Source organism: Furipterus horrens, unplaced genomic scaffold (assembly GCF_987537825.1).
Source record: "Furipterus horrens unplaced genomic scaffold, mFurHor1.1.pri manual_scaffold_1, whole genome shotgun sequence".
In the NCBI taxonomy this organism is placed as follows: Eukaryota; Metazoa; Chordata; class Mammalia; order Chiroptera; family Furipteridae; genus Furipterus; species Furipterus horrens.
This window is the reverse complement of record NW_028327171.1, coordinates 186,192,743-186,206,831: the sequence shown is the minus strand read 5'-3', so window position 1 is coordinate 186,206,831 and position 14,089 is coordinate 186,192,743. Positions and strand designations below refer to the sequence as shown.

At 39.1% G+C, this 14,089-nt stretch overlaps 1 protein-coding gene across 1 annotated transcript in view; it reads left to right on the top strand.

The window, feature by feature from the left end:
- HECW2 (HECT, C2 and WW domain containing E3 ubiquitin protein ligase 2) overlaps window positions 1-14,089 on the top strand; it is a 217,615-nt gene that overhangs the window by 108,710 nt on the left and 94,816 nt on the right. The window contains exon 13 of the mRNA XM_090282068.1: window positions 5,941-6,126. Coding sequence (XP_090138194.1) covers window positions 5,941-6,126 — 186 coding nt within the window. The remainder of the gene's footprint in view (window positions 1-5,940; window positions 6,127-14,089) is intronic.

Below are 14,089 nucleotides of genomic sequence, written 5' to 3'. Positions count from 1 at the left end.
TATGATCTACAACTATTCCAGTAAATTCCCCTGTTTGTATTACTTAAAATGTTCAGTATACAAAAGGAGTATATTAATTTAAAAACTTCCCTAATTCTCTTTTATTATGATTTGAAGATAACAGTTTATGTTATAAGCTAGTCATAAAAATTGATTTCATGAAGCAGTAGTTTACCTAATCATCTTTATTGAAAAGAACAAAATTAAGTAGATATATGGTTGTTATAATTCCAAAGGAAAACTTAAGAATTTATTTTTTTTCCTGTTTTGCATTATGGCTACTTTAAGATATATTCTACTGCCCTCTATTGGTTGTTTTCAGAATTTGTCCAAAATTGTCCTGATAAACCATTTCTCCTGATAATTCAAGATTTAATTTTTAGTGTCGTGTCTTTTATAGATAGTATGCCTGTGTTTGTTTAATAATTGTCATATTCATTATATGCAAATGAATAATGTTTCCAACATATATGCCAAAGAATTATTACTCTTACTTTTAATAAGCTTTAGAAATACATCAGTTCCATCATATAATCTTTTTAGTGCTTAATGAAGAAAAATATTGTTCCAAAATACATAAATATATTTTTTCAAGTCAGGAGTTCCTGCTATTACCAACTAGATCAGTTGAGAGTTTACAGTTAGTTTGGTCAATAAGTTAAATTTTCCTGCCATTTTACTCAGCTAGATGAGAACAATGTAAAATCCCTGTATTAAAAATATAGACAAGCCGTGTAAGATAATAATAAAGACAGACTCTGTAAGGAAGGGCTGTTTCCATATCCTAGCACACAATGTTACTTGATTTTGTTTTTAATAAATTTCTTTAGTGAGTAATGTATACATATACTCACATCGGCTTCCACATGTAAGAGACATTTGCTATAGATGCAGTGATATTTTTCAAGCATGCATTCAGAATACCTATTCTTGATGAAGGAGTTTTGAAATATGAAAGATAGACTTTGTTTGGCAGTAATGTACTTACCTGTGTTTATTAAACAGAACAGAATTAGATGAAATCAAGACTAGGCCAGGTAATCCAGGATGTACAGTTATCATAAAACAAAACAAACAAACAAACAAAAAATCCTTTCCACAGACTGCAGCCTGCCACAAATTACCACAAAAAGAATTGGCTTGACTGATAAGAATTGAATGTTTACATGTAATTTTCTTATCCTGCTGCCAAATGGCGATAATATTCCCCTCAATGCCTTTCAGTATTTTTCACCTCTGACACCTCAACCACTTAACTAAACAGAACACATTAAGCTGTAAGGAGTGTTATTTTAAGAAACTTGCACTAAAAACATTCAGGTGATCATTCACTCAGCCATCAAGTGTTTATTTCTTGCTTGGAAGACAAGAACCAACCAAGAGGAAGGTTGAGAAAGAAGGTTTGGAACAGAGAGGGAATGACTAAGAAAGTGCATTTTAAATCACATCAATGGAAAACAAACCTTGTGCCATTTAGAGATCATTCAAAGGGGCTCTGTCAACAGTTAACACCTGCCAACACTCAGCAGCTTCCCAGTGAGATCAGTTTGTGCATTATCATGAGACTGTGCTAAGAAACAAGTCCTATTTGCCCCTCCCTAATCTACTTTTGTTTCAGGTCGAAAATCATATCCCTTTACTGCATGTTTTTTCTATAAGACCAAAACAAAACAAAAGAACAACACAGCAAAGAATCCTCACGAACCCCCAGAAAGAGAAGAAATGCCTCTTTTCTCTCTTAGCCCACTGCTTTGTCGCTGTCAGCTGCCATGAAGACTAGGCTCCTTCAAGCTGATCCCACCTGCTCAGGGTGTCCTGACTCTTTGGGCCCCTGTCTTTCTGAGCTCTGCTAGTTCTGCCAGTGTGTTTCAGTATTTTCACTGCCCGTGGCCTTTGTTCTCCAAATGCTCCTTTCTGCTATCGGCGAACCTCTTCCTCCCACCTTCCCCTATAGGTTTCCTTCTCCGTGCATTTGGGCGATCAGGCTGTGCTCATCTCTGTATCCTCGGTGTTTTTAGTTCACGGCTTAGCACATAATTAGTGAAAGGTTATGAGACCCTTCTTCGGTTAAGAGAAAGTGTGATTCTGGGTCATTATTTTCAATGACCTCAAAATAGAAAACAATTTTACTCCCATCAATTTATCTGTTATAAGTATTATGGGTATAATCACTTATATATTCGTTTACTAACTTATACTTCGTATTTTTATAGTTATTTATACCTCTTCTTAGATTTTTTACATCCTTGCTCCATTGGATTTGAATTCTACACACTAATGAGAAAAGTAAGGCAGTTATTATTATTCCATCCTACAGCTGAGCAAATTGAGGCAGAGATCAAATGACTTTGTCTCTGTCCATGAGTGACAGAGCTGTGACTAGACCCGTCACTGTAGTGCTGTAGATTGTAGTTCTGTATTAACTGGACTACAGATATCTTTTCTGAACCATATATATAAAGATACACACACACAAATAGTATCTATATTGAATAACATGTAAAATATATTAAAAGTAAAATCAACATATATGCAAGTAAATATATATGTAATTTCTTTATTAAAATGTAGCAGTCTGGAGGGATGTTTCTGTTTGGCTTAAGTGTTTTACAAAGGGGAACCCAAAAAACCCAGAATTCATTTATAAAAAACTGTATTTATTCTTACATATTTAAACTTCAGTCACCTTCAAAGGACTCCATTTGATGCAATACACCTATTGAGACATTTTTTCCACTGCTCAAAACAGTTTTTTATCTCATCGGTTTTGATGCCTTTTAGTGCTTCTGCCATTTTTTGTTTCACCTCTTCCCCATGGGCAAAATGTTTCCCTTTGAGAACTTTTATCATCCAGGGAAACAAAAAGTCTCTTGGGGAGAGAGCATGTGAATAGGGAGGGTGGGGCACGGGGGTCATGCCGTTTTTGGTCAAAAACTGCTGAACATTCAGCAGGGTGTGAGCAGGTGAGCACATAAGTCACCCATCATAAAATAGGCAAGTGTGTTGAAAGAATCTTTAAAAGAAATTCACTGAAGCTGAACGAAGCCTCTCACAATACCACCAGGTGGTACACTGATACAGATGGGTTCCTAGAACACTCACCTAGTGGGGGAAGCCTGTACTACAAGGGGCCTGCCCTCCAGAAGAAAATTCCAGGTTTTTCTGTGCCCCCCCCCCATATATAGGCCCTAATAGTCATGTACATGTTATACAGACTTGTAAAACCAATGGTGCTAAAGGTTGTTTGCTAGTTACTAATGAAAGAAATCTTTCTTGAACTTAATTTGCTTTAGTAGATGCTTTCTGCAAAGATCAGTTGAACTTGGCACTGTGTTACATGTCTCACTGAGTGGAAAGGAGGAAGATGAAAGGACGTAATTAATTATAAGACTAGGCTACAGGACTCCTGTGCTTAAAGAGCTGTCCAACCCCAGGGAATTACCTCCAGCCTGAGGCTGGGACTGGTTCCTTCACCTAATTACTACTACTTCTTGCCTAATGAAGTGAGGCTTCTTTTCTTTAGCAGAGTGAGTTGCCTTTCTGATGTTCCAGATAAAGAATCAGGATGTGGCCAATTTAGTTACTTTAATGGGGGGAGGCAGAAATGAGGGGGATCAAGATATATACCTATTTAGAACAACAGTTAATGGAATGATTTATCTGATAGAGTTATCCCACCATAATTTGTCTCCGAAGAGACTTATTAGGGAATATGACTTGAGAGCTCATTAGCAGTGCCTCCAGACAAGTTAGTGTGGTCTCAGGCCCCTGAGCTTGCAATGGCATATGTGAAACTATATCAAAAGCAGGGAGCCAAATGCAGAAAACAGATGTCTTGCTGATTGCACATTAAACTCCAAGGCAGGGTCAGCCATAGGCTAAACTATTAATTAGCTAACGTTCATCTCTGACAGCCTTTGACGTTTTTTATTAGCCTCCTTCTCAGCTTTCATGGGATCACCTTCATATTCTCTCATGCTCTCTAATTGCCCAAAGCCCCTGCGTAGGCCTGCCTATTTTGGCACTACTCTGTGCTCTGAACCTCCCGGTTTCTCACAGGCATCAAAACCTCCTCTCATTCAGACGGTCAGGTTGAAATATGACCTGAAAATATTATATACTGAGGTGTATTAAGGAACACTAACATTTGAGGATGGTCAATGTGGCCTTCCTTCCTTCCTCCTTCCCTTCCTTTTGTCTTGATAGTGAGAAAATATTTTAATACAAAGTAAAAAGTATATAATGATGGTGAATCCATCAAAATAACTGTATGTTAGTTATTTCATATAGTTTAGGTTACATGTCCATAATGGCAAACAACACATCTCAGTGATTTAAGCTAACAGAGGTTTGGTTCACATTCCAACTTGGGTTGTCAGCGTTCTCTGATCCTGGTCGTCACTCAGAGACCCAGAGGCCTAGAGCAGGGGGCAGCCACTATTTCAAACATTGCCAGTTGCTTTGCCAAAGGAAAGAAAGCTCTAGCGGGACTCAAGTTTGCAATAAATGCTTTGACATGGACATGACACATCTTGAGGGATCCTGCAAAATTAGGAGTAATGTTGATGTTTTGTACTCATTCATCTTTTATCCTCAATAACTACCACAGTACTGGGCACAGCTAAGACAGCAAATGTTTATTAAAATGAAGTGATTTCCAGAGATTCTGATTTCTTTGGGGTTTGCCTTAGTTAGTCTTGGACTGAAATAAATAACAGAACCCATGAAATAAAACTTATAGGTCTCCAGATTCAGGTAAGAGGAATTTAAAGCCTGTTGAAATTATCTGAGAACAGAATTTATTTCCAGGAGAGAACTTTCATGGCCAGATCAATTTCAGGAGTGTCATATGCCTTCTGATGATTAAAGGAACCCTTGGCACATGGTATTGTGAGTATTTGTTGACTGACTTCTCCATGGACAGTCCATGGCTTATGGTCAGTTTTTAGACTATTTTTAGGTATCTTAGAGATGAAGATTGTAGTGTGTTTTTTTTTTTTAATTGATTTTAGAGATAGGAAAGGGGAGAGAGAGAAAAGCATCAATATTTGTTGTTCCACTCATTTATGCATTCTTTGGTTGATTCTTGTCTGTGCTTGGACCAGGGATTGAACCCGCAACCTTGGCATATCAAGACAACACTTCAACTGATTGAACTACCCAGCCAGGGCCTGTAGTTTTTGACAAAAAAACTTATTTTGTGTGGTTGTAGAGTGGAATTTTATTAAGTGTGCATTTTCAATCATAAATTCAGCCACACACACACACACACACACACACACACACACAGGAAAAATACAGAGACAAAATATATACAGAGGTATTCAGTCCAGGCAGTTCTGTCTTCCATTGCATTCATTGAGCTTATGCCTCTTAAGAAGGTGTGAGATGAAACACCTCAATCTACTGTGGTCTCAGTTAAATGCAACTCAACTGTGAGAGCAACTCAATCTGCTTCTAATATTCTGAATCCTCTATGACCAAGCACTTTTTCCTACAACTTGACTTCTAAATGTATGCCAACTGCTTCATATAGTACTCACCCAAAGAACAATGATCTGTTCCATGCTGTAGGAAAAGCTGGCTATATTGGGGCTCACTGTAAGGTAATATATTGGTGTAATTTTCACTGTGTGTATTTTTTGTTTGTTTGTTTTTGCCTAAAACCAACTTCAGGATCCAACATCCCTGATAGAATGAGAGTCCATGCATTCTTATTCATTAGGTACCTAGACATCATTAGTAAAGTTGACTTTACTTTCTGTAGTCTTTCTATGTTATTTTGATCAAAAAATGTTGCTTTGTCTGCTCTTTCCGTGTGTGGGTCTAGAGTTATGTTGAAGCCTAGGTACCCATCAGAAGAGCAGCTCTACCCATGTGTCTATGTTGCTTTTGTGTGTCTCAAGCAGGTTAACATTGGTTCTCCATCCTTTTCTCCAGAGTGCCTACCGCATGTTTACAAACAACACGTGTTTGAAGCACATGATCACCAAAGTCCGGCGGGATACCCACCACTTTGAACGCTACCAGCATAACCGGGACCTCGTGGGATTCCTCAACATGTTCGCAAACAAACAGCTGGAGCTGCCGAGGGGCTGGGAAATGAAACACGATCACCAGGGCAAGGTAACCTGCTTGTGGCCTTGGCACTTGGCTCTCCCCTTCAAGTGAGGGCTGAAAGCGCTTTGTGAGGTGAACCATTCCATCTCCTGGTTTGAGTGAAACCTGGACAAGCAGGTAGTTACTACAAACAGTCTCACTACACTCCTCTGAAGTAGTGTATGCGGTGTACGGGTGTCGTGGCACTTGTTTGCAAAACACCCACTCTTGCCTGGATATTCTTCTGCCTGTAACCTCTCACCATTTTCTGTTGATTAGAGAAAAGGTTTCTTAGGCAGTGACACTTCCTTCTCTGTAGTTAAACAACTCATGTTATGGATATTTGAATAGAAGTCGCATTGTTTGCAGAAGGTGGCTTAGGAGGTTGCTAAGCACCTGCAACAAGGTGTGTCTTTGTGACGCCCTCTGGGTTTGGGCCTCGGTCTTGTTGGTTCAGAACCCTGATTTTGTCAGCACATTAAACAAGAGTACGGGTTGATTAATTTATGGTGAGAACAGGCAGCTGTGTCACACAGGCCAGCGTAACCACATGTGCACTTCCTTTGTAGACAGATGAACCAGAAAGCCGGTTTAGAACCAGGAGGTTGTTCCCTGGGTACAAAATTGGCATAAGAAACTTAGTCATTTTCATAAAGTGTTCCTCAGCTAAGAGTTCATTTATTTGACTCCTTTTTAGCACCTACTATGAGCCATGAACGGTTTAAGCGTCTGACAACTCCATACACAGTACTATTACTATTATTGCCGGTTAGAGGTAAGGAGCCTCAGTGACTTTCCCAGCACAGGGATGGGCAGTGACTGAGCTGTGCTCTCACCCAGGCAGTCTGGCTGAAGGGTCCTTGCTCTTACCCACCATATTATGCAGTAGCCAGCTTCAGTTTCCCTGTCTGTAAAACAACGTTACATTACTATGTGGGGAGGATTAACAGGACTTGACATTTAAAGTAACTATGCTTGGCTTATTCACTCAATTAATATTTATTGAGCACCTGTACAAGACAGATAAGCCAACTCCTTCATACAACTGCCATTCTCACGGAAAGAGATGGGCTATAAACAAAGAAATAAATAATAGTATGCCAAGAGCCTAATAATGCTACCATTTAAAAGAAAGCAGGGGTCGGGTCTAGAGAAAGAAGTGGAGAGTTTTTTTCTACAGGATAGCTGGGGAACATCTCACAAATAAGGCTATAGGTGAACAGAAGCCTGAACAAAGTGAGGAGGAAACCGTATCAGAAGAGCATTCAAGGTGAATGAAAGTGTAAAGTACTCAGTAAATGCCATTCTCCCCTCCAGGTACCCTCCAGCGAGAATTACCACAGTACCATCTTATTTATCCTGAGAACCTATAAGCACTCAAAAAGATCTTACAGTGTGCCTGGATTTTAATGCCTGGGAGAAGCCCTCAGATTCTCATTGAAACTATTGACTTGATTTCGATAAATCTTTCTAACAAACCTCTAATTCCCAGCTTAGGAAGGATTAGAAGCAGTGAGCATGAAGGTCAGAATAGATGGATGAGAATGGATTTGTGATTATGTCCCTGGACCATGGATAGAATAGCATTATATCAGAGTCAGGTGGCAGGGCAGCCTTTCTTGAACACTAGGAAGCTGGAAGCAGGGAAACTGCCACTTCCTGTGTTCTCTTCTCCCAGAGGAAGTTGTCACATTGCTGGTGTTGAATTTGGTTCAATAGCCTGAGAGCCAAGTGTTCGGAAGCATTCTACTGAATGGAAGGGCATAGATAGTCCAGGTAAGGACCTTGAAAAATATTGATGGTATTATACCTGGGTGTACAAGCACAGTAGCATGCCTAGAATTCAGCTCTGTTCTCGACTCTGACAAGACATTTTCTTAGTGTCATGAAGAGCTATACTCATCAGAGAACCCTGGTCCAGGAGAAACCCAATTTACGGTAATACTGCCATATAGTTCTGCTCTGTGTAGAAACTTAACTTGCTAAAGGGAACCGGGAACTTATCATGGAGGAGAAGGTCCCTTTCTGCCAGTCATAACTTGCCAGACACGCTTCAGGAGAGAGCTTCTTATTAATAACCCCTGGACCTTGAGAAAAGTTTAAGTTGCATTTAGGATACTGTTGAAAATGAGTTATGATCTAGTGTTAAGAACAAGTTCTGTCTCATAGCTTTTATAAAAGTTTGGATGGTTAAACAGTAGTAAACATGATCTTGGCTATGTGAGTAACAACTATTCATCTTATTCCCTGAGGGCTTTGGACTCATGTGGGGGTTTCAACCAAAAAGCATAGGCATTGTAAAGAACCCTGAATGTGGGCTGGTGGGTAGCTGACCTCACCACCCACTGGTGGATTGGCAATTGAATGCTGTTTGGCATGGAAGACATACAAGGACCTCTGCCTTGTGGACAAAATGAATTATCAGACAGGCCTGAAAGCCTCTTTAGCCTGATCTCTCTGCTTCCTGTGTTAGGACTTGAACAAAATTTTTAACTAAGCTGGGCCCCTTAACTAAAGCACTGTACTACTTTGTGATTCCTCCTTTCCTTCTTGTACAAATGACTGGCTTCCAATGAACTAAAATAATGTAAAGGAACATTGGGAGAGGCTCATGCTGTGTCTGTGTTTGGCTGCGCTGCTTTTTCCCTGCACGTTAGAAGTCGTAGCGCTGATGATCCTCCAGGCAAGTCATACGTTTTAGCTTCCCTGTTATTAATGAATTGCTTTGTTTCCACATTTAAAGAGTAAACTTTTTTTCCACTTACTATAACATGAGAAGCTTTTAATATTACAAAGTTTATTTTCCTACCATGGTGAGTGATTTCTAGAATTGACATGGAATAGGCTGCCTGAGTCCTCATCTACGTGAAGTGATTCTTAAGAGAAATGCTCTCGAACTTAGCTCTTGGGACTTATGAACTTTGGCTCCATCTTCATTTCTCAAGTGCAACATTTTCCTTTTGAGTTTTTATTTAGTCCATCCACGCACCTCTGAATGCCTGCTGTGTGCATGCGCTGAGATAACAGTGATAAAAGCTAACACTCGGTGGAGCATTATGTGGTACGCAGCAGTTACTGTGATGTTGTGAGCACTTAGATTGCTTCGTTTCATGCTCTCCACAGCCTGGTAGATGGCTGCTCTGCTGACCCACATTTTATAGACAAGGGAACTGAGGTGCAGTGTGGCTAAGTGACTTGACCAAGGTCCCACCATTAGTAAGAGATGGAATTGAATTAGAACCCAGGCAGTCCAGCTCCAGACTCTGTGCTCTTCTGCCTCTCACTGTGAGCAGGGTCAGTGATAGAAGGCAGTAGAAGGTACGATGGGGGAGGCGGGGGGTTTCAGACACATCATCGAAGGGCAGCCCACTGGGTGAATTGCTCTTAGCTCCCAGGCATAAGTGATCGGTTCTTTCTTGAATTCCCTCATCATTTCACTTGTATCGTTTCATGTCTGTCCCCATCTGTCTCATGGTATAATTGTGAGCATGTTTTGTCTTCCCAAACAAATGTCCCCTTCTTAAGAATTGTCTTATTTATGTTTTAATTGCTCCCTTTTCTACCCCAGTGCCTGTCATATAGAAGGTTCTCAAAACAAGATGGATGAATGAATGAAATTCATCACCTTTAGTGTCCTGGTTGTTCACTAATCTCGGCTTAGGACAAAGAAGAAGCCGCGAGGCTCCCTCCCCACCCCGACTCCCTCCCCCTCCTGTGCTCTCACCAGGAGTAGCTCCTACATTTACCCCATTTGACCTCTCTTAATGCTTATGTTGTCTTGGATTTTTTCACATTACATGTTTGAACAAGGTAGTAATTATGCTTATACTGCACTTTAGCTGTCTTCAATTTTGAAAGACTTTTTTTTTCTAATTACTTAAGGCCAAGGGTTTAAATTGGGTGAGATTTCACAGGATTCTAGATCTGGCATGCTCTTTTTGGGAGTTCTATGGTGAAAAATGTCTTTGACTCACATGAACGAAGTAAAATATTCTTTTAAAATTAAGTATTAATTACAGAATAAGAATATATGATAATGATGATATCTGCATTTATTCAACTCATACCATGTGCCAGGCCCTACTGTAGTGGGCCCATTTCCATGCATTATCTTATTTACACTACATGGCAATTTAGAAGTTTGGTTCTATATGGTGGGGGGCAGGCTTGTCTTTGAAAATGAGAGATACTTTATCATCCCAAGGAAGAGTTTCAGACAAGATGCTGGGAATACTGGTACTCTTCAAGGCTGAGTCACACATAAAGGTCTTGATTTGATAACAGATGTTCTAGCAAAGACCACATGAGCAGAAACACATACATGGCTTCATGCTTAATACCATAGAGTCCTTATGGTATTTTTATCTACTAGCAACACATAAAATAAAGTATAGGAATGAAGTTCACAAAAATTGTTGCCAGGTTCTTTACTAGCTGCAAGGCTCTATGCTAGAGATTCTGTATTAGTTCTTTTAATTTTTACAGTAATTCTATGAAGAAACCAAGGCTCAAAGAGGTTAAGGGTGTAAGTAGACTCTTGGGTACAAATCCATGCTTTTCTGTATTCAAAATCTGTAATAATTTTTTTATGCAAGGTTAGTGTAGATCTCACTGACCACTAATCACCTAACTTGAAATAATATCATATAAATTTACTGTCATATAATGTCAGAAATTTACTGTCATAGTGTCATATAAATTTCCTTATTTCTACAAATGAGTAGGTTGATCATCTTTTCATATGCTTATTGACTATTTGTATATCTTATTTGGAAAGAATATGTATTCTAATCTTTTGCCTATTTTCTAATTGGGTTAGTTATTTGTTTTACTGAGTTGTAAGAGTTCTTTATATATCCTGAAAACTAGTCCTTTATCAAATGTATACTTTGCAGATATTTTCTTCTGTGGATCATCTTTTCACTCTTGATAGTATTGTTTATAGCACTGATTTTAATTTTGATGTAGCCAAGTTTATCTGTATTTTCTTTTGTTGCTTGTGTTTTGGGTGTCATGTTTAAGAAAGCATTATCTAGCCCAAGTTTACCAAGATTTTCCCCTATATTTTCTTCAACAATTTTATAGTTTTAGCTCTTATATTTAGATCTCAGATCCATTTTTATTTAATTTTTTTGTATGGTGTGAGGTAGGGGATTCAACTTCTTTTTTGCATGTAGTTATCAAGTTATCTCAGCACCATTTGTTGAAAAGACTTTTTTCTTTTTTTCTTATTTTAAAAAGCATATTTAAAAATTTTTGTTATTGTTATTCTATTACAGTTGTCCTGATTTTTCTCCCTTTGCCTCCCTCTGCTCAGCCCACCCCCCACTCCTACAGTCAGTCCCCACAGTTTTCCATGTCCATGGGTCATTCATACATGTTCTTTGACTAATCTTTTCCCCTTCTTTCTGCCATTATCTCCCTCCCCTCTGGTCGCTATCAGTCTGTTCCATGTTTCTATGCCCCTGGTTTTATTTTGTTCATTAGCTTCCTCTTATAGGTGATACTTCCCCTGGCTGGTTTGGCTCAGTGGATTGAGCGTCGGCCTGCGAGCTAAGTGTCGCTGGTTCGATCTTCCAGTCAGGGCACATCAGAGAAGGAAAACTCTGATTCCAAAAAACCTCCGCTGCCTTGCGGCATACCTCTTCAGGGGAAAGGCTAAGGGAGTAAACCCCGACAGAAAATCCGAAGCCGGAGTCCCTAAGGCGGTTTGACGTTGTAGTCAACACCGGCAACTCCTGCGGCACACCTGAACCCAAGCTGTATTGACTCCGTCTTTCCCTTGGATCCTTCAGCTGCGAAGAGAGGGGGGGTCTGCTGCATGGGCAACAGCAGACCCTCCATATCACCCTGCCCAGGCTCTGTAGCTTCAGCTTCACTGGAGAGGACACTCCAGCGTCATCGCAAGATGTCGATTCAACACGGGAGGAGACAGATACCGTGTCACTCCCAAGTCGGACTGCACAGCCATTCTCGGCGGTGCAGATAGACTCTTAAGAAGCTACACCATCGTCTCTCAAGACGGACGGCTGCCGACGAGATAGGTGATACCATATGGTATTTGTCTTTCACCAACTGGCTTATTTCACTTAGCATAATATTATCTAGTTCCATCCATGCTGTCACGAAAGGTAGGAATTCCTTTCTTTCTGCTGTGTAGTATTCCATTGTGTAAATGTACCACAGTTTTTTGATCCACTCATTTATTGATGGGTACTTAGGCTGTTTCTAGCACTTGGCTATTATAAATAGTGCTGCTATGAACACAGGGATGCATAAGTTCTTTTGAATTGGTGTCTCGGGATTCTTAGGGTATATTCCCAGAAGTAGTATCACTGGATTAAAAGTCAGTTCCATTTTTAGTTTTTGAGGAAATTCCATACTGTTTTCCACAGTGGCTGCTCTAGTGTGCATGCCCACCAACAGTGCACTAGAGTTCCCTTTTCTCCACATACTCATCAGCACTTGTTGTTTGTTGATTTATTGATGATGGCCATTTCTGACTGGTGTGAGATGATATCTCATTATGGTTTTAATTTGCATCTCTGATGGCTAGTGATGTTGAGCATCTTTTCACATGTTTATGAGTCTTCTGTATGTCCTTCTTGGAGTAATGTCTGGTTCTTTGTCAATTTTTTAATTAGATTGTTTGTCTTCCTGATGTTGAGTCTTATGAGTTCTTTATGCATTTTGGAGATCAAATCCTTGTCCAATGTATCATTGACAAATATGTTCCTCCATACAGTTAGTTCCCTTTTCATTTTGATGATGGTTTCTTTAGCCAATCAGAAGTTTTTTAATTTGATATAGTCCCATTTGTTTATTTTTTCCTTAATTTCCCTTGTCCTAGGAGATATATAGGCAAAAATATTGCTATGTGGGATATCTGAAATTTTCCTGCCTATGGTTTCCTCTAGGACTTTCATGGTGTCACAACTTATATTTAAATATGTTATCCCTTTTGAGCTTATTCTGGTATATTGTATAAGTTGGTGGTCTAGTTTCTTTTTCTCCCAACACCATTTATTAAAGAGGCTATTTTTACTCCATTTTAGGTGATGCCCTTTTTGTCAAATGTTAATTGACTATAGAGATCTGGGTTTATTTCTGGGCTCTCTATTCAGTTCCACTGATCTATGTGTCTGTTCTTATGCCAGTACCAGACTGTTCTGATTACAGTGGCCTTGTAGTATAGTTTGATATCAGGTATTGTGATCCCTCCTACTTTGTCCTTCTTATAAATTTTTGAAATACTTGTTCTAGATCTGTGAAATAGACCATTGGCTTTAATAGGAATTTTGTTGAATCTATAGATTGCTTTGGGTAGTTTGGACATTTTAGTGGTATTAATTCTTCCAATTCATGAACACAGTATATGCTTCCATTTATTTGTATCTTAATTTCTTCACTGTTCTATAGTTTTCTGAGTACAGGTATTTTGCCTTCTTGGTTAAGTTTATTCCTAGGTACTTTATTTTTCTTGTTGCTCTAGTAAATGGGATTTTTTCCTCTAGTTTCTGTTTCTGATATTTCATTGTTCGTGTATGGAAATGCCCTCAATTTCTGAATATTAACTTTGTATCCCACTATTTTACCAAATCCACTTATTAAGTTGACCAGCTTTTTGGTGGAGACTATAGAGTTTTCTATGTACACTCTCATGTCATCTGCAAATAATGACAGTTTTGCTTCCTTCATTCCAATTTGGATGCCTTTTATTTCTTTTTCTTGTCTGATTTCTGTGTCTAGAACTTCTAGTACTGTTGAATAAGAGTGGTGAAAGCAGACACCCTTGTCTTGTTCCTGATCTAAAGGGGAAATCTTTTAGTTTTTGCCCATTGAGTATGATGTTGGCTGTAGGTTTCTCGTATATGGCCTAAGACTATTCTTATCAATATTATTGATTGTTAAGAAAATGCAAATCAAAAGTATGAGATCCACTTGATTGGCTGTAAAACAAAATCTAGAAATAGTAAATGTTTTCAAGGAT